The sequence below is a fragment of the Sorex araneus genome, chromosome 9, assembly GCF_027595985.1.
Source record: "Sorex araneus isolate mSorAra2 chromosome 9, mSorAra2.pri, whole genome shotgun sequence".
In the NCBI taxonomy this organism is placed as follows: Eukaryota; Metazoa; Chordata; class Mammalia; order Eulipotyphla; family Soricidae; genus Sorex; species Sorex araneus.
In genome coordinates, this window is record NC_073310.1 from 61,884,555 (window position 1) to 61,903,682 (window position 19,128).

General features: G+C 47.9%; 1 protein-coding gene across 3 annotated transcripts in view; it reads left to right on the plus strand.

Annotated features, from left to right (window-relative positions):
* Window positions 1-8,325: 8,325 nt before the first annotated feature.
* Window positions 8,326-19,128, plus strand: part of ST8SIA6 (ST8 alpha-N-acetyl-neuraminide alpha-2,8-sialyltransferase 6) — a 118,758-nt gene continuing 107,955 nt past the window's right edge. For 2 of the 3 annotated variants that reach the window (XM_055147049.1, XM_055147050.1), the window contains exons 1-2: window positions 8,326-8,553; window positions 8,930-9,031. In XM_055147049.1, coding sequence (XP_055003024.1) covers window positions 8,453-8,553; window positions 8,930-9,031 — 203 coding nt within the window. In that variant the 5' untranslated portion in view covers window positions 8,326-8,452. Of the gene's footprint in view, window positions 8,554-8,929; window positions 9,032-9,706; window positions 9,793-19,128 lie in introns of those variants that run through there. The other variant, XM_055147051.1, reaches the window with a different exon arrangement.

A 19,128-nucleotide genomic window follows, 5' to 3' on the forward strand; every position in this document is an offset into this window, starting at 1 on the left:
TTGTATGATTGAAACTCAACCATGAAAGTTCTGTAACTGCATCTCACGGTGATTCAATAATAAAAAATGCAACCTCTAAATATATATATATATAATAAAACATTTTTATATTTTAATTCATTGGGCTACACTAGCACACGACAGGGACGAATGGAGATGTTACTGGTGCCTGCTCGAGCAAATTGATGAACAACAGGATGACAAGTGATACATGTGAAATGATAATTCAATGTTTGGGGATTCTTTTCCTTGAGACTTCCATGGAAGCAGAATAGTTCATTCTTTCTAGTCTTGGTCTTAGGACATCATGAGCTGGGAACCAGTTTTGATGTTGAGTTTCAAGACCCTTTGAGTTCAAAGGAAGCAAAGGTTTTATTTATTTTTTTTTATTTTTAATTAGAGAATCACCGTGAGGGTACAGTTACAGATTTATACACTTTTGTGCTTATACTTCCCTCATACAAAGTTCGGGAACCCATCCCTTCACCAGTGCCCATTCTCCACCACCCGTAAAACCGGCGTCCCTCCCACCCTCCCCAATCCCATCTCCCCCCCACCCCACCCTGCCACTGTGGCAGGGCATTCCCTTCTGTTCTCTCTCTCTAATTAGCTGTTGTGGTTTGCAATTAAGGTGTTGAGTGGCCTCTGTGCTCAGTCTCTAGCCCTCATTCAGCCCGCAACTCCCTTCCCCCACATGGCCTTCAACTACAATGTAGTTGGTGATCGGGAAGCAAAGGTTTTAGAATACAATTCTTTCACTGAGAATTCAGCCAGAGACACATAATTGTCAATGTGCAGATACATAGGTCTTTGCTTTGCATTCCACAAATTTTGTTGTATTTTTCTTGACAAAAGCAAAATAACCAGGAATTTTCATCTTAACTGTTTTACTGGGACCCAGTCTTTCCTTTTCATTTCCTGAGAGCCTCTGAGTTACCAGAATTATAAAAATGGATTTCAGAGGAGCTACTAGTAAGATGCACTTATTGGTCTTTTTTTTCCAGTTTATTCCTCATTTCTATTACCTGGTTTTTTCCTTCCTTTACTGAAAACCTAGTTTTTACTGAAAACCAAAATGTGAATTGCTTTTTTTTTCTTGTTATATTTTATAAAGCATCTATAAGTGTTAGTAACAGAACCACAAATTGAATAGTTTTTCTTTCCCCATCTTAATTTTTTAAAATTTTTTTTATTTGGAATTTGTTTTGTTTTGATTTGGATACACACCGAAAGATGCTCAGGGGTAACTCCTGTCTCTGCACTCAAGAATAACGCCTGTTGGTGCTTGGAGGACCATATGGACACCAGGGATCTAGCCCAGGTCGACCGCATGCATGGCAAGCACCCACCACCCCCCTGTACTATCACGCTGGCACCTTTCCCCACTATCTTTAGCTAAAAACTTGAAGCAAGATAAATTTTTACATATTCCTTCTCTCTGGATGTTTTTAGAATCAGTTGTCCTTTGTGTTTTGGGTCACACCCAGCTGGACTTACTACTGGCTCTGTGCTCAAGAATCACTCCTGGCCATATGGGGAACAGGGGATGGAACCTGGACTCACATGAGCAAGGCAGACCCCTTACCTGCTGTACTATCTCTTTAGTCTCACGTGTCCCTTTCTTTTTTTTTTTTTGCTTTTTTTTGGGTCACACCCGGCGATGCACAGGGGTCACTCCTGGCTCTGCACTCAGGAATCACCCCTGGCGGTGCTCAGGGGACCATATGGGATGCTGGGATTCGAACCCGGGTCGGCCGCGTGCAAGGCAAACGCCCTACCCGCTGTGCTATCGCTCCAGCCCCCTCACGTGTCCCTTTCTTTTGTAGTTTCTGACATGTTCACCGGTCCAATAATTGTTGGAGTGCATATGCTGTTTACCATCTGCATTTGATTTCTTGGTCTTCTAAGACATTTCTAAGGTCTACATCCCACCCTCTCCACACAACTAGTTTCAGTTCACTTTTCATTCTTTTTGCCTTACTACCATATAGTTTCAAGTCCTATGATTCCTCTCCTCTTCCACCTTGTGGGGCCACACCCAGTGGTATTTGGGGGCTACCCCCAGCTCTTTGCTCAGGAGTTTCTTCCAGTCGTGCAGGTACTTAGGGGACCACGGGAGCCCAGGATTGTACTCCGGTCTCCTAAATGCAAACTCAACCTATCATGTGCTCTCCACAGCCGTTCTTTCGGTTTCTCCTGCATAGTGCTGATGTTATATTTCATTAACTGGGAAGGATAAAGCATTGCTTATATTTTTTTCTGTTTTTAGGCATGCGTTATTTCAAATTTATAGTTTCAGTTTCCTTTGTATTGGCTACATTCCTTCTCTTTTATCTTGTAACTTTTCTATTTTTTTTCCCTGTGTCCACATCTTTGAAAGAATTCATGCGTGTTCATTTCTGCTACCTTCCAGGAATGCTTTGAATAGAAGTTCTTGGTAGTCCTTTTTACTTGCCTACTTTATCATTGCATATGGGCTGCTAGTGGATATTTTATGTTTCCCTATCTGTTTATATTTCATGTGATGTAACACAAAGGAACAAGGGAGAAATGATGAGAAAGAAAAGACTTATGGCAACTTGGGTATTTGATTTTTACACTCAACTCCCAAGGCTGGTTGACACAAGTGGAATTCTTGCCAGATCTGCGCATCCTGAAAATGCAGCAGAATTCTCTGGGATATGATTGTTTGGTCCTTGAATTCCAAAGCTCTGGGAGCCCTAGTAGGTGTCGGATTGGTAAATGGACCTTACTCTTTAGTTGGGAAACTCTTTTGTCTTGTTGTTCAACAAGTTCAACATTATTTCTAGGTCACCATTCTTCTGGCTAGAAAGCTTTATTTATTCAAAAGAAAACCACTGGTCACCATCTCTTCGGACCACCAGTCCTAGTCATTCACAGGAGTTGCAACTTCTTTTCCTGAACAACTATTCCCAGCCGTTGCTCTTTTAAACTGGGTATTAAAATGACCTTCAAAAATGCTTCCCTTTATCCACTTTGTTCCCCAAATACAAGCTTATAAAAATAGGAGAATTAGCTTTGAACTTGACCTTTGTTTACTTGTTCCACTTAATGCAGACTTTCGTGGGAGTTTGCAGAAGGGAATTATAGTCACTATCTGCTTTTAGAATGGATAGTTTTCAGTTTCTATTTAGGTTCATTGTGATCTTTTAAGTGGACTTTAGGTAGGTAGAAGTGTTTTAAACATTTGGGGCTGGAGCTATAGCACAGTGGGTAGAGCGTTTGCCTTGCACACAGCCGACTCAGATTCGATTCTCAGCATCTCATATGGTCCCCCAAGCACCAACAGGAGTAATTCCTGAGTGCAGTCAGGAGTAACCCCTGTGCACCACCAGGTGTGACCCAAAAAACAAACAAATAAATAAATAAATAGAAGTTTGATGTTAGTGGAGAGTATCACCCCAAGTAAAATGAGTCTGAAAGAGAGAGCCAGACATAGAAGCACTGCACTCATTTGTGGAATATAAAGTAGCAGAATGGAAAACTAACACCCAAGGATAGTAGCGATAAGGACCAGGAGAGTTGCTCCACAGCTTGGAAGCCAGCCTCACATGCTAGGGGAAAAGGCAGCTCAGACAGAGAAGGGATCACCAAGTAAAGGATGCTTGGAGAGCCCGCTCAGCATGGGAGATGCTTTCTGAAAGTAGATTATAGATGGAACATGAAAGCCACTTAATACCTGCATTGCAAACCACAACACCCAAAAGGAGAGAGAGAGTAAAAGGAAATGTGCCTGCCACAGAGGCAGGGGTGGGGGGATGAGGTAGGGGTGGTGGGGGGGATACTGAGAACATTGTTGGCGGAGAATGGGCACTGGTGGATGGATGGGTACTCAGTCATTATGTGACTGAAATGTAAGCACAAAAGTTTGTAAGTCTGTAATTGTATCTCACAGTGATTCATTAAAAATAAATAAAAATTTAAAAGTTTGATGTTAGAATAAATAAAAATTTACTTTATTATTTGAATTATACCCCCTAATTTTAGTTATATAATTTTCATATACATAAGATGTAATTTATCTTATGAAAAAATTACATTTGTATTATAAATATTTGTATTATATATACATTCATATAGTGCGGCGGGTTTGCCTTGCAGGCGGCCGATCCAAGTTCGGCTGCCCCTCTCGGAGAGCCTGGAAAGCTACTGAGAGTATCTCGCCCGCATGGCAGAGCCTGGCAAGGTACCCGTGGCGTGTTTGATATGCCAAAAACAGTAACAACAAGTCTCACAATGGAGACATTACTGGTGCCCGCTCGAGCAAATCGATGAGCAATGGGATGACAGTGACAGTGATGGAATTTCAATATCATCCTAAGTATTTAATCTTAAAAATTAAAACTACAAAAAAATCAAAGCTACTTTCCATAAAGAAGTACTTCCATTTTTACTATTCAGTGGCAGTTGGTTAACGCCTATAATAAAATGCACTGGGAAACATACCCCTCCATACAAGATTATTGACTTCCTGAAATTATTTCCACTTTTATTTATATCCTATGGCTTATTGAAAATATATAGCCTTGATTATACCATTCTTATGAATTTCCTCCTCCTTGGGCTAATTTAATATTTATGAGGACACTATTGTCCTGCCGTGCCCACAAGTCTCTGGTGTTTCTGAAGCCAATCAAGCCGACTGGCAGACCGGGAGAAGGCAGAATCCATTGTTTCTAGACACGGAGGAGAAATGTCACGTCAATACAGGAAAAGACTCTTAGGTGCATCGCTTCTGTTCGTCATCTCTTTTCTTTCTCTGCAGTGGCAGCCTCTCTCCAGACACAGCAGGCGGGTGCTAGATACTCACTCTTCCTCACCAATCCCCGAATCAGTTCCTCTGGAATTAAAAACTCCAGCCTCCAGGAAGATTCCCAAAGACTTGGTCACTTTTTTTACGTCTCAAAATGCCAAATCATATGTTATGATATGTTATCAGGGGGTCTAGGACACACACAGTGGTGTTCAGGAGTACTCCTGACTCTGTGCTCAGGCATGACTCCTGGTGGTGCTCGGGGAAGCATATGTAGGTGCTGGGACCCAGCCACGGTCAGGCACATGCAAGCACCTTAACGCCTGTGATCGCTCTGGCTCCCAATCATTGCTCTGATTTTAGAAAGTTGTTATGGAAAGTCAGGCTATAAGGTGATGGTGGTTAAAGAATGACAAATTGAATCAGAAGGAGAGGGACAGATCGAGAATGACTGCATTTATTTGTGGGATATTAAAAAAAACAGTATGAAACTAATATCCAAGACCAGCAAAAACAGGCCAGGAGGACAGACCAATGGCTGGGAATTACCACAAGGGTGTGGGGGGTGGAGGGCAGTTAAGATAGAGGAGAGGGTCTTGGTGGTGGGGATTGTGCACTGGTGGAGGGATGTGTTTGAGCATTGTGTGATTGTAACCCAAACATTAAAGCTTATAACTATCTCACGGTGATTCAATAAAATTTAAAAAAAAAGATTGAGCTGTTTCGAAATAAAGTTCCCTTCTACTGCGGAAAAAAAAAAAGATAGAGGAGGGTCCATTATGATAATACTAGTTGGAAATGATCACTCTGGACAAGAACTGAGTGTACATGATAACTGTTCAGCATCTGTACTGCAAACCATAATGCCTAAAATGAGAGAGGGGGAGGAGAGAGAGAGAGAGAGAGAGAGAGAGAGAGAGAGAGAGAGAGAGAGAGAGAGAGAGAGAGAGAGAGAGAGAGAGAGACGTGCCTGCCATAGAGACAGGCCGGGGTGTGGGGTGGCTTGAAGGGGTGGGAGGGAAACTGGGCACACTGGTGCTGGAAATTAATTACACTGGTGGAGGGATGAATATTGGAATATTGTATGACTAAACTGCCACATGAACAGTTTTGTAATGCTCTATCTCACAGTGATTCAATTTAAAAAAAAAAAAAGAATGACAGATGAAATCAGAGGCAAATGCCAGACAGAGAGGTAGTGGAGGTGGGACCTCCAGGGTTCTAGATCCACTACGGGCCCCAGCAATATCTGTTACGTGGCGGGGATCTCTCGGGTTGCCGGGAAAGCAGCTGCTCTAAGGTGCCTAGTGCACCCTCCAGACTCGGTCCTTCACTGGGTGACACGGAAGGAATCATGCTTTCCGCAGGATCCTTCATCTCACAAGGTAAAGCCAGAGAACTCATGCTTCGCCCACCCAAGTCTTCAATTACAAAGCTTGTGGTAAAGTTCCCTACTGTCAATTTTCAACACTGGGCTCAGAATTCCCAGTGCAAATTTACACTTGGTTTTCCAATTAAAACAGGCTTATGTGAGTCCCCTGCTGATAGCCATTGGCTTGATAAAAAGTAACTTCATTTGCAACCAGGGTGTTAAGGGAACCCAGAGCAAGACTGCAGCCACTGCTGCCGCGTTGAGCCCAGCTGTGCTGAAATATTAAACTTTAGTAAATTGGGTGAAATTGCAGCTTCCCGGCTGAAACAATAATGCCCCTTTCTTTTCCTGCGAGTCAGTATGAGTTGTCGGCCCACTTCGGCTCCCGGAGAAATAGCATCCGGACTATCTCCTAAATGCAGGCAACTTTCTGAGTTTCAAGATAATTGTGGCATATTCCACTTCCCTAATGGGACGCCTACCCTTGGAAACGCAGCACTGGATTTACTTGACTGTTTTAGCACTCTCGGAATGGAGCCTTATATCACGATGCCCCACTCAGATAAGCAACAGGCTCCTGGGGAAATGCCAGGCTTAGGGGAAAGTAGCAACAGAAACTTGTCCTTCACTAGTTTGCTCATATTCTTACAGCACTTTGAGAAATCAGGTTGGGGCATGTGGCTTTGCAAGTTTTCTATCTTTCCATTTGTAGTGAATCCATTCATCCTAAGGTATTTTTTGTTTGTTTTTGGGCCACACCCAGCACTCCTCAGGGGTTACTCCTGACTCTGTGCTCAGGAATTATTCCTTGCAGGCTGGGGGAACCATATGGAATGCTGGGTTGGCCACATGCAAGGCAAATGCCTTACCCACTGTACTATCTCTCTGGCCCCTCATCCCAAGGTGTTTTTATCCATGATTCAGAACATTTCTTGATCAACTACTTTGTGCAAACTTCTATTTTGTTTGCAATCCAGTACTTGGAAATTAAGAGTAGATGCAGAATTAGCAGAAAAGGCAGTAGACAGCATAGTCATTCTCTTCATGGTAGGTTGTTAATTTTTCCAGTGAACAAGTTACTGGTGACAACTTTATCGAGTTGTCTGTCCCGAGGCCATCCCCCCCTCCAATTAACAAAGCCCTCACACTGGCCTGCTATTTATTTTCACTCTTCTTAATTATTATTTTAAAATGCTATTGACTGAGATTCTGTGGTTTGCAGTACTGTCAATAATGGTTTCTCATGCGCATAATTCCAACCCCACACCCAGCACCAGTTGCACTTGAAATAGAAGCATTTTTGTTACTCGGAAAACATTTGATTCATGAAGCCTGTTGGAGGCTTAAAGCACAGTTCCCCAAAGAAGTTCAGGTTCTTTCTGAAAAAACAAACAAACAATTTCTGCCAAGGCAAAGAAACAGCTGTGTAGCCACTATGTGTACAGGGTTTATGGTTCTTGGGGACAGCTACGCGGGGAGACCGAGCGGGTTGGGGCTTGCGTGGTCTGTGGGCCACGGAAGGACAGACAGCAGTTTCGGGCTGACAGGGCGGCCCCACTGCCGGAGCACTGGAAAGCCAGCCTCTAACCGCGGGCTCCGGGATGCCCAGAAGGAGATGCTAATTCATGCCCCGGGGGCCATCGGGATGCAGGGGCGCAGGCGGCGAAGAGGGTCGGAGGGGAAGTCGCTCGGCTCCTCTGGGCCAGTGGATTGGTCGCCCCGACCCAACTCTGCCCATTCGGTGCATCTTGGCCCAGGGCGCGCATCTCCGACCTGAAGGCAGCCTTCCACACACGTGCCGGGGGAGATCAGCGGGACTTGTCTCCCCGGATGGCAGGGGCTGGGTCCGGCCAGCAGGAGGTGGCCTGGCGCGCCCCGCGTCCCTCCCCGCCTCCCCGCCCTGCGAACCCGAGCGCGAGCAGACGCCCGGTCCCCCCGCGCACCGCCCCCGCCTCCCCTGCAGCGTGCGTGCCGGGCGCGGAGCTGCGGGCGCCGCGGGCTCACTTTGCAAAGTTTCCCGAGCGCGTCCGGGCCCGCGCGTACCGGGTGGGCTGCGGGGGCCGCGGCGCGGGAAAGTTGGAGCCCAATCAGCGCCCAGACGCGCTCGGGGCCGTCAGGTGACCCCGCGCGGCGGCGGCGGCGGCAGCGGCGGCGGCGGCGGCAGCGGCGGCGGCGGCGGCGGCGCCCGGAGCCCGCAGCCGCGGGCAGCGCCTCGGGGAGCGGCGGCGGCGGGTCGGGGGGCGCGGCGAGCGCTGGGCACCCTGACGGCGAGCTGCCCGCGCTGCGCCCCGCGCCGGGGGCTCAGGATGCGGCCGGGGGGCGCGCTGCCCGCGCTGCTCGCCTGCCTCGGGCTGCTGCTGCTGCTGCGTCTGCTCTGGGGCTCGGCCGAAGCGCCCGCCCGCGCCAGGTGAGCCCCCGACGCTCCCCGAGCCCGCGCCCCGGGACGAGCCCCCCTCGGGGCCGGACGGGCGGGCAGGGATGGTGGCGGCCGGGGACGCGCGCGGGGCGCCGCAACGGGGCTCGCGCGGACTCGGACCCTCCCGGACGGCTCCTCCGCGCCTCTGGGCTCCCGACGCGGAGCGGGACCTGCCGTCGGGTTTCCCGGCCGAACCCCGGGCTCTCCGCGGAGATGGGAAGACCCCCAACCCGCCCCGCCCCGCCCCCGCCCACGAAAGCCTCCGGATTCCGCCGTCGGGGTCGCGAGCCGCGGGGGCCGCCGGGCGGGCGGGCCGGGCGGTCCCCGCCAGCGGCCACAACTTAGTTTCCTCGCGGGCTGTGCACAGGCTGGCGGCCGAGCAGCGCCGGGAGGGCCCCCGCGGCACCGCGGCCACGCAGAGGACGCTCCGGAGCCCGGCGACCCCGCTGCCGCCGCGCCCCACCAACAGGTACGCGCCGGGGGTCCCGGGGGGGGGGTGGCGGCGGGAGTCCTGCAGGGCGCAGGTGTCACTTGCACGTGTGTGCAGCCGGGACCGTGGAGAGGGGCGGAGGGGGCGAGAGAGGGTGAGGGAGAGAGAGGGAGGGAGGGGGACAGGGAGAGGGAGAGAGCACGAGGGTGCACGAGATTCTCACATCTCCCCTTCAAAGCCCTGATGGCATGATGCATCTGTGTGTGTGTGTACGTGTGTGTACGCGCGCGCAAGCGCACGTGCACGAGTGTGCAAGCGCCCCTCACACTCCGTCTCCTCTTCAAAACCCGGAATGAGCGCATGTGGTGTGTGTGTGTGTGTGTGTGTGTGTGTGTGTGTGTGTGTATGTGTGTGTCTGTGTGTCTGTGTGTGTGTCTGTGTCTGTGTGTCTGTGTGTGTGTGTGTAGGCACAGAGGGACGGGCAGACTAATGAGTGTGCGCGGGTGTGCAAGCGCCGCTCGCTCCGCTCCCCTGGGCTCCGCAGGAGCCCGGGACGCGCGGCAGCCGCCAGCCCGGAGTCGAGTCGGCGCCCAGTTCCCCGCGGTCTCCGCGCGGCGGGTGCAGCCCGCGAGGGGCAGCCGGCCCGGCTTTCTCCGACCGGGGCTCTGGCAGGCTTCGCGTTGGGGTTTCCTTGCTTTCATGGCGCGGTAGAAGCTTCACGAACACGAGAAGGCAATTCTGTGTGTGCAAGAGACAGGGAATGGTTTTGACTTGAACATTTGCTCTTTCCGCTCACCAAGGTACGGGTATTTGTGTTAAAGCCTTTCCGGGTGGGTTCTAAAAACAGTGTAATCCCTTAGTGCAGAGAGCAGATACTAGGAGCCTTCTACGGGGGCGTGGGGGTGCTAGGGAAGCAGAATCCCACCACTCAGAGGTCCTGTCGGGCATGTATCTATACACTTACATATTATTATATAATACATAATCTTTATATACTTGTAGTTTGCCTTTCCTCCTAAAACTTGTGCATTCACACACACATGTGTGTATATAAGTTTATATACACACGAATATATGTGTATATACAGACACGTATATATACACATATATGTGTACATATACACATATATGCACATATTCATTTTTTTATATTCCCATTTTAAACATTTCACCAATATGTCATGGAAACAGCTATTCGCTTTTATTGGGAATGTGGTGTGGGTTAGCCTCTGTGGAAAGTAAAGCGGGGATTTCTCAAAAAAGCAAGACTTAGAGTTTTCATACGACCCAGTGATTCTACTTCTTGACATGCACATGTCCCCAACACATCAACAAGAATTTGAAAAGATATGCACACACGCCCGTGTTCATTGCACCAAAATAGAACATCCAGCCAGTGGGCACAGCAGCAGATGAAGGAGGGGCAGTTATGGTTATAGACATAGTGGAATACTACGCAGCTGTAAGGAGAGATGAAGCCAGGCAGTTGCTGCATCACTGAGGCACTGTGCTCAGAGGAGCAAGTCAGAGGGAAGTGGACAAACATGTGATGATCTCACTCTGGAGAAACAAACAAGGGAGTAGGCAGCAGGGGATGAAGACAGAACCTTGGTCTGGGATCATAAAACTGAGATCACTGAGCAGCTGGGGAGAGTTAGGGAGGGAATGAAGAAGTGATTTTAAGTGACATAGAAGGGTGGTGGAGGTGCAGTACAGTGACTATCAAACCCACAAGTGTTACAGTGTTGTAGCGAAGTTACCTAAACTGTATATTTTTAAAAGCATCTAATTTCAGCCTTAGACTTGCTAACTTACAAGGCATTGGCCTTTAAGATTCTGCTTTAAAGAGAAGTTTCTATTCTTATTTGCTTCTAGTTTCATTATTGCTATAGTGTTGTATGTATTTGTATAAAGGAAGCTGTGTTACAAGTATTATGGGTGTTATTTACTGAACTGAGAGATTAAGTTCTGTTTTAAAAAGAGCAAATAGAGGCTGGAGTGATAGCACAGCGGGTAGGGCGTTTGCCTTGCACGCAGCCGACCCGGGTTCGATTCCCAGCATCCCATCTGGTCCCCTGAGCACTGCCAAGAGTAATTCCTGAGTGCAGAGCCAGGAGTAACCCCTGTGCATTGCTGGCTGAGGCCCAGAAAGCGGAAAAAAAAAAGAGCAAATAAATGCTTAAAAAAAAATCTGGAGGGCGGGGGTTGGCCCATGCCCTACAGTGCTCAAGGCTTTCTCCTGGCTCTGTGCGCAGGGGTCTACCCTGCCGGTGTTCGGGGAACCAAATGCGGTGCCCAGGACCTAACCGGGGTCAGCTGTGTGCAATGTAAGCACCTTCCACCCTGGGCTTGTCTCTCTGGCCTTCCAGCACTGCTTTCGCTGCTTGCATCATCCATTGTATGGGAGTGCTCATCATCTGACTCCATTTCTAGACATCTAGATTGGTTCCTGTTTGCTTCTGTTTTGTTTGCTATTAATCATTGTATCTAGCACCTCCTTGGAAGTCAGGAGTTACCTTCATTTAAAAGTCCGGGCTGGAATGAGAGGAGCTGGACTGTCAGCTGCGGGAGTTGGCACCTCTGCACGCCTAAGGCCGGTGCTTAGGGAAAGGGTGGGATCAGTCAGCGGGCCTGCTCTCTGCGCCCTGTGGCTGTGCTGTTGCGCCAGGTTTGAATGCTCCTTCCTTCTATCTCTTGCGCCTCCCCCTTGCTCTCCGGATCCTTCTGGATATTCTTAGCTCTAGGACTCTCTTCCTCTGGACAGGCTTAACTCCAGCTCCCCGCTGTGGCCCCTGCACCACCCAGGGCAGAAAGCAAACGGGAAGTGCAGGAATGAAGCTGCCCTCAAATTCCACAGCACATGGAGGTGTTCAGAAATCTGGGAGGGAAAAGAGCGTCTCGGAAACAATCTCTTCAGGCGGTGGGATGGACGGGGAGCAATAGTACAGTGGGGAGGGCATTTGCCTGGCACGCAGTTGACCCGGGTTTGAGTCCCAGCATCCCATAGGGTCCCCCGCCTCCCGCCCGAGCCCACCAGGAGTGATACCTGAGTGCAGAGCCAGGAGTAACTCGGAGCACTGCTGGTTGTGCTCTCCCACCCCATAATCTCTCAGTGCCTTTCTCTAACGTGAGGATCCTGATGGGTTTGGACCAGCTCCTTCCGGCCATGGAAGATTCAGTGAGTGTTGCTTCCGTATTCTGCCATTACTTCCCTTCTGGGGCGGGCTAGAGGAAGATCAGTCCAGCTGGTTCCGTTTCTGCTGAGTTGTGCACTCCAGGTAGTCTGGCTTTCCAGGCAATGCCGGGTGGGGGAACTTCCCACCTTTTGCCGAGCCTTGGGATGTATGTATCCTGAGGCTGCTGGTGGAAGGTTGAAATGAATGTGTAAATTAAACCATCTAGTTCTGGAGCTTTTCTGAGCTAATTCTCTGATGAACTTTTTCGTTTCTTCTGCCATATTTCTTTTGTTACATGCCATACTTCTTGTGAATACACCCAAGTCATCTTTTTTTTTTTCTGAATGTGGTCCTTTTAATGATTTATTTCTTTATTTTGGTTTGGGGGTCACCCCTGGCAATGCTTAGGGTTTCAGGACTTATTCCTGGCTTTGGAATTCCTGGAATCACTCCATTCTAGAAGTAATAACTCCTGGCAGAACTCAGGGGATCATATGGGGCACCGAGGATTGAACCCTTTTGGCCTCGTGCGAGGCAAGTGCCTCACCTGTTGTGCTCTCTCTGGCCTGTGTGCGCGTGGTTCATGTTATTACAGTTTTTAAATTAATCCTTTTTTGTAACCCGGCTTTCGATTTTTCAATAGCCCCTTTATCATTTATGATGTTAATGATTCAGCAGGACTGCGGAGTCTCATCCCTACCACTTGGTTCTTTGAGAACTGATCATTTCTTAATTTTTCTGTTGTTGGCCTGAGCTTCCTCAAACCAGCCTTTCCCAACCCTTATCTCCCCATGCCTTCTCTGACCTTGTTTCCGTTCCACCCCCACTTCCTGCCATCCTACTGGCTGATACCATATTCTACCATGCCTGTCCCCCCACCCTCTCCTCGTGGCCTGGGTTGAGAAACGCTGTTCTGACGCGGGAGCTAAGGAGTGCTATGAGCGGTGAGGGTAGCCAACAGACTGGGCCCTTCTCCCGGGCCAGTGAGCTTCTCAGAAATGATTATTAGCTTCATTTGATAGCCGAGAGAACAGGCATGGGAGATTGCCCAAAGTCATGGAATTGTGGAGCCAGGAATCAGACGCTGGCATGTGAATCCAGAATCCCACAGGCGCAAATGTGTGTGTGTGCGTGCGTGCTTGCGTGTGTGTGTGCACGTGTATGCGTGCGTGCGTATGTGTGTGCATTCGTGCGTATGTGCGTGCATTCGTGCGTATGTGCGTGCATGAGTGTGCGTGTGCGCGTGTGTGCGCATGCGTGTGTGTGATCCTCAGTCTTCACACCCCATACAGCATCTCTTCTTACTTGAAGGTGACAGCGATGTCAGGGCAAGGGCCGAGTGTTGTGGTGTGGAGTGGAGAGCTGGGGCTGTGGGCTGGCGGGAAGGCTTTTGCCTTGCATGTGGCTGCGACTCTGGTCTGACTCCCAGCGCCAGCTACGGTGCCCGAGCACTGCCCGGACTACGGATGCTGACCGTAGATCCAGAAGGGGTTCTTGAGAGCTACCAGGTGTAGGCCCTTCCCCCGCACTCTCCCCCACCCCCCAAGAAAAAAAGACTTGGAGTTCATGACCATGCTATCCTTGGCTCGTCTGATCTCCCCCGTAATGTCCATTTTCCACCGGCTGGCTGATCAAACACCGTCCGGGGAGCCAGCTTAGGAAGCAGTTCCCACTCCTGCTCTTGGTCTCACCTGAGCTCCCTCGGGTATTAGCTCTCGACAGTGCTCAAGTTTCCCTGTGGGGGCTGCCCTAGCCGGGTTGGCAGCGTTTGCCTGTGGCCTCTCCGCCCCCAGCACTTCCAAGGCCTGGGTAGGCTCCGTAAAGAGAATCAGCACCTTTCTCTTCATGCCTCCGTTTCCCCCCAAAGAAACAATAGCTGTGACCTGCTCTAAGTTAATTTCTGGACAGGAGATGGCCCAGAAGAGGATTTCTTTTCACGGTGCTAACCGGAGAGGGTCCAAGTTCCCTCTCTCCCACGCTTTCCGCCTTCCACATCTCTCTTTTTCCTCTCGTGCCAGGCAGGGCATGTGCAGGCTTTCCGCCTCCTCATGGCCTCTTTCCTCACACGAACCTGAGCCTCGGCGGTAAGCTGTAGGATCCAGAAGTCAAAGATGTGGGCAAACTCCAGGGGTGGTTAAAGGAGAGGAAGGGGGTGGGGGATCGGGAGCTGTAGCCAAGCCCACTCACTGCGTGAAGGGGGATGGAACTGCAGCCTTTCTCCTTGCAAGCTTGCAGCAAGAAGTTCTGGTCTCCATATTTCCCCCAAAGGCTGCATCAGCATGCGTGCAGAAAATTCACGTCAAAGCCGAAAGAGACAAGTGCACTGATCATTCTCCAAATATGACCCCACAGTGGAGGACTCCTTTGAATACGCATCACTACGCCATCAGTCTGCTCATTTTCCCCAATAAGTCCGCACGATTGACAAGTTCTGTTTGTCAATTCCAAAATATGTATATGCTCTCCGTCCTTTTCATGATTTTCATTGGCTAAAATATTAGTTTTCTCCAAGCAATGGTTTGATTTATTTATTGACTCCCTCCCTTTTTGTAACAAAAAATATTTACTGCTATGAATTTTTCTTTGAATAGCACTTTGGATCTGTTCCTTAAATTTGGATGCAGAATGTTCTGATTATTTTTTAAGTTTAATGATTGATAATCTATTTATTATGATTAGTTTTAAATTAGGTAATTTATAATTAAACAAGCAAAGTTTTGTTTTGATTTTTGGGTCACACCCTGCAATGCACAGGGATTAACTCCTGGCTCTGCACTTAGGAATAACTCCTGGTGGTGCTCGGGGTCCATGTGGGATGCTGGGAATCGGACCCGGGTCGGCCGCGTACAAGGCAAACGCCCTACCCACTGTGCTATCGATCCAGCCCCAAACAAGTAAAGTTTTAATTCATAATTAGGTAGGAGAATTTAACTTCTTCCAAATGATTGGAGTTTTTAAGAAAAATATTTAATATTTTCTGCAATAATATCAATTTCAGTTTTGGTTCTGAAGGGAAGCCATTAAATCCGGTCTTACTATCATGAGTTCCAAAATGTCTAAGTCTTAGGAAGGAGAGATTGAGTACTGTGAGGTTGATGAGTGGATGAGACAGAGCAAGTCTGTGTAGCTAGCGGGAGCTGATTTTTCTGCTGGGTAAGATTGAGCCGGGTTATTCAGAGTCTGTCTGAACTGTCAATCTGATGATCCAGGGGCCTGTGGTGCGCTGGGACTTTAGGAATCACAACAACTTTTTTTTTGAATGAGGTGGTTCATTGGTCCCAATTTGATTTATTAGAAGTGACTGAACTTCGATCCCATGTCCTCTTCTCTGCTCCTCCAGGGAAGTCCCACCCCTACCCCCCATAATCTTTCCTGCCCAAACTGCATGGTACTTTGATTGTTCCTGTGTGGGCTTTGGGGCTGGGAGGGCGAGAGTCCATTGTGTTGTCACCCCCTCGAATATTGTAGGTGCTACAGTGGCAGAGATGTGTTGCGTGTTTCTAGGTGAACACCCGGAAAAGGCAAAAACCTCACCATTGTTCCAACCCCTGAAAGATGCCTCCAGTTAATTTATTGCATGCATATTTCTAGTAATTTTGCTTTGCTGATTTTGATAGGGGTTAGTAACTTTCCTCTTATCAACATCCGAGTTTTTCCTTTTGGATTGTGGGCCGCTCCCAAATGATACTCTGGGGCTTCTCCTGGCTCAGTGCTCAGTGGGGGTTACTCCTAGCATTGCTCAGGGACCGTGTGGTGCTGGGTATGGAATCCTGGGTTGCTGCATGCAACACATATGCTCCAGCTGCTTAAGCTTCTCCCAGCCCAATATCTGTCAAGAGTATTTGAATACATAATTGAAATTTGTTCATTCATCAGTTCTTTCCTTCCCTCTCTCTCATGATTCAAGTGTTGTGATGATCAGATGTAGCCCGTGCTTGGCTGTGGTGCTTGCACACAGCCCACATGCTCCCTGGGAATCACATGCTTGAGTCATGTGACTCACACATGCTCACGGAGACTCTTGCCCATGTTTTAGCTGTGGTGCCTGCCAGGGCTTAGTTGCATGCAGCACCGAGTTCAGATATGGTGTTTGAACATATACATGCACCCTAGCTGATTTGTTTGTTTCTTCTGTATACTTAAATTATTTATAATTTCTGATTTTGAGTTATATTCTGAAGGGAACAAATCTGTAGCCCTGAACATAGACTTGGTTTTTATCAGAGAAATTTCCAAATATTGGAGGGCTAGATCCTGGCACATACAAATTTTAAGTGCTTTTTATAAAAAAAAAATGTGTTGCTATGACTTGTGCACCTATGGGACTTGTTCCAAAGGCCACTCACTCTTTTTACTATTATTCGAGTGACCATTGACTCAGCTTGTGTTAAAATTTCATTTGTTCTAGTCTCACCCATTGAACATGTTTTTTTATTTAGGTATTTGTATCTCTTTGGTTAGCATTTCATTTTTAAGGTATTTGATGGCCACTTACATTATTTTTCTTTATTAAATTGGCTATTTATCTTTGCATTTCTATTTCTTATTTTCTTTATTAGTTTAAAAGAAGCTTATAAATATCCAAAATTCAAACTTGTTATTTACCCAGTGGACTGGAGCAATAGCACAGTGGGTAAGGCATTTCCCTTGCAAGTGGCCGACCCGGGTTCAATTCCTCCAGGTTGCTACTGAGAGTATCCCACCCACACGGCAGAGCCTGGCAAGCTCCTCGTGGCGTATTCGATATGCCAAAAACAATAACAAGTCTCACAATGGAGACGTCACTGACGCCCACTCAAGCAAATCAATGAACAATGGGACGACGGTGCTACGACAGTGCTATTTACCCAGCATTTAAACCGATTTTCTCACAGAGCTGATATTTCATATTGCCTATGCCTATTTCACTTATGATTTTTAATCTCTTGGTATTAATATCACTTATACCTATTTACTTTATTGATTCTGCCCTTGAATTGATAAAATTATTGATATGTCTATTCCAAGATAAGTGAACCTCTCTCACTTTAACCTGCTTAGGCCTTTCGTCCATATATATAGAAACTAATTTGACATATGGAAAAAGACTTTTGTATTCAGTTATTATTGCTTTCTCCTTTGAAGATGCTTTTGTTTTAATATGAATTATGGTCTTGCTTACACATGGAGAAATATCATTTGAATTAACTAGAATGACTGATGTTTATCATTGTAAGTGATCTCCTTCCAATTCTTTGGTTCTTTTTTCCCCTCCTCTGTTCCTTTCTTGATTTTGAATGTAGATGACAGTGTTTCTGAAATGTTAGATATTCAGGACACAATGATTTTTTTTTTCACCAAAGTAATGAATTAATCATATCACAACTCCAGGTTGTTGATTTCTTTTGGTCTTTCGTTAAATGTTATTCCTCCTTTTCTGGCACTGGGGCCTGTGAAAGAGAAATAAATACAATCTTACCTTCCTTTCTTCAAAAGCAACCTGTTAGATTATTTGTCTTACTCCATCCTGGTAGGAAATCCTTCTTTATGCTTAGATCTTAAAAATTCACTGTGATCTATCTGTGCAGTGACCTCTTTTGATTAATTTTGTCTGTAAGCCTTTTTAATCCCCAGCCTGGTTATTTTTAAATTAAAACATTTCATATTCCTTCTGATCGGCTGATGTGTGCCACCAATCCTGGCTGGATTTTAGGAACTGCGTCACCCCCAGATTTCTCCTCCACCTCGGTCTCTGGACACAACTTTCTCCTGCAGACTGGGGCTTTTCTCTTTGTCCTTTTTTTCTCTACCTTCAGCGATGGCACTTTCACATTGTCCTCTGCCTTACTGAAATATCCCGGAGGGACAAATCAGTGCTGCTTTTTCTGAAACAGTTCATCCATTACTTATTTTTTTGGGGGGGTCACACCCAGCAATGCACGGGGGTCACTCCTGGCTCATGCACTCAGGAATCACCCCTGGCGGTGCTCAGGGGACCATATGGGATGCTGGGATTTGAACCCGGGTCGGCCGTGTGCAAGGCAAACGCCCTACCCGCTGTGCTATCACTCCAGCCCCAATCCATTATTTTTTAAAAATATGCTTTTGTTTATTTGTGGGCCAGACTCAGTGACACTCATGGACACTTCTGACTCTGCTTGGGGGTGTCAGTCTTCATGCTGGAACTCAGGGGCCCAGATGATGCCGGGGACCCAGGGGGGCTCTTGCCAAGCCTGTCTCCACCTGTGAGCTGTCTTTTCTGTCCTCTCTTTATTCTTTACAATGGCCTCGTTAATCACCTGGCCTGGAAACTACCCATTTGCAGCTTACAAAGCATCTAAGTAACCTTGTAACCCTTCCTTTCCTTGCTTCACCTTCCCTTGGATCCTGCTGAAAGCAAGTTAAGAAAGGCAGTCCCGGCATTTCTTGGGTTCGAGGACATTTTTCAGGGGTACCATTTTTTCTCAGCATTTAAGAATGGTCTTCCCTGCCTCTGTTAAGCAGGTGGCTAATATGCTTTATGGTTCCTCTAGCTTGTTTATGATCTAGATCTCCCCGAAGGAGGCCTCGCTCGACGCTGGAGGTCTCACGGACAGGGCTGAAAAAACGCCACCGCTTAGAGCATCTCCTGGCAGAGACCCAGCCATCCAGCCCAGAAACAAATATCTAATTTGTTGAGGCTTTGGTTTCAGGCCCGTGCCCAGAGCTGCTCAGGGGCTACTCCTGGTTTTGAGGGGCTGGGGTCATTGCTGCCTTTATTTCCACGTCCATGTGGCTCCGGGCGCTCAGAACTATGCATTCAGCCTGTTTGTTGAGCTCTCTCTGGCCCACAGGCATCTGATACAAACTTTGTCAAAGATGGTAGGACAAGGCCGGCATGGAGGCTTTGCATTCTAGGGTCCCGTGTTGGAACCCTTGGGCCAAGTGTCCCTCCGGGCAGCCCCTAAGGCCAGCAGAAAGCATATAAATGGTCGGGGAAGA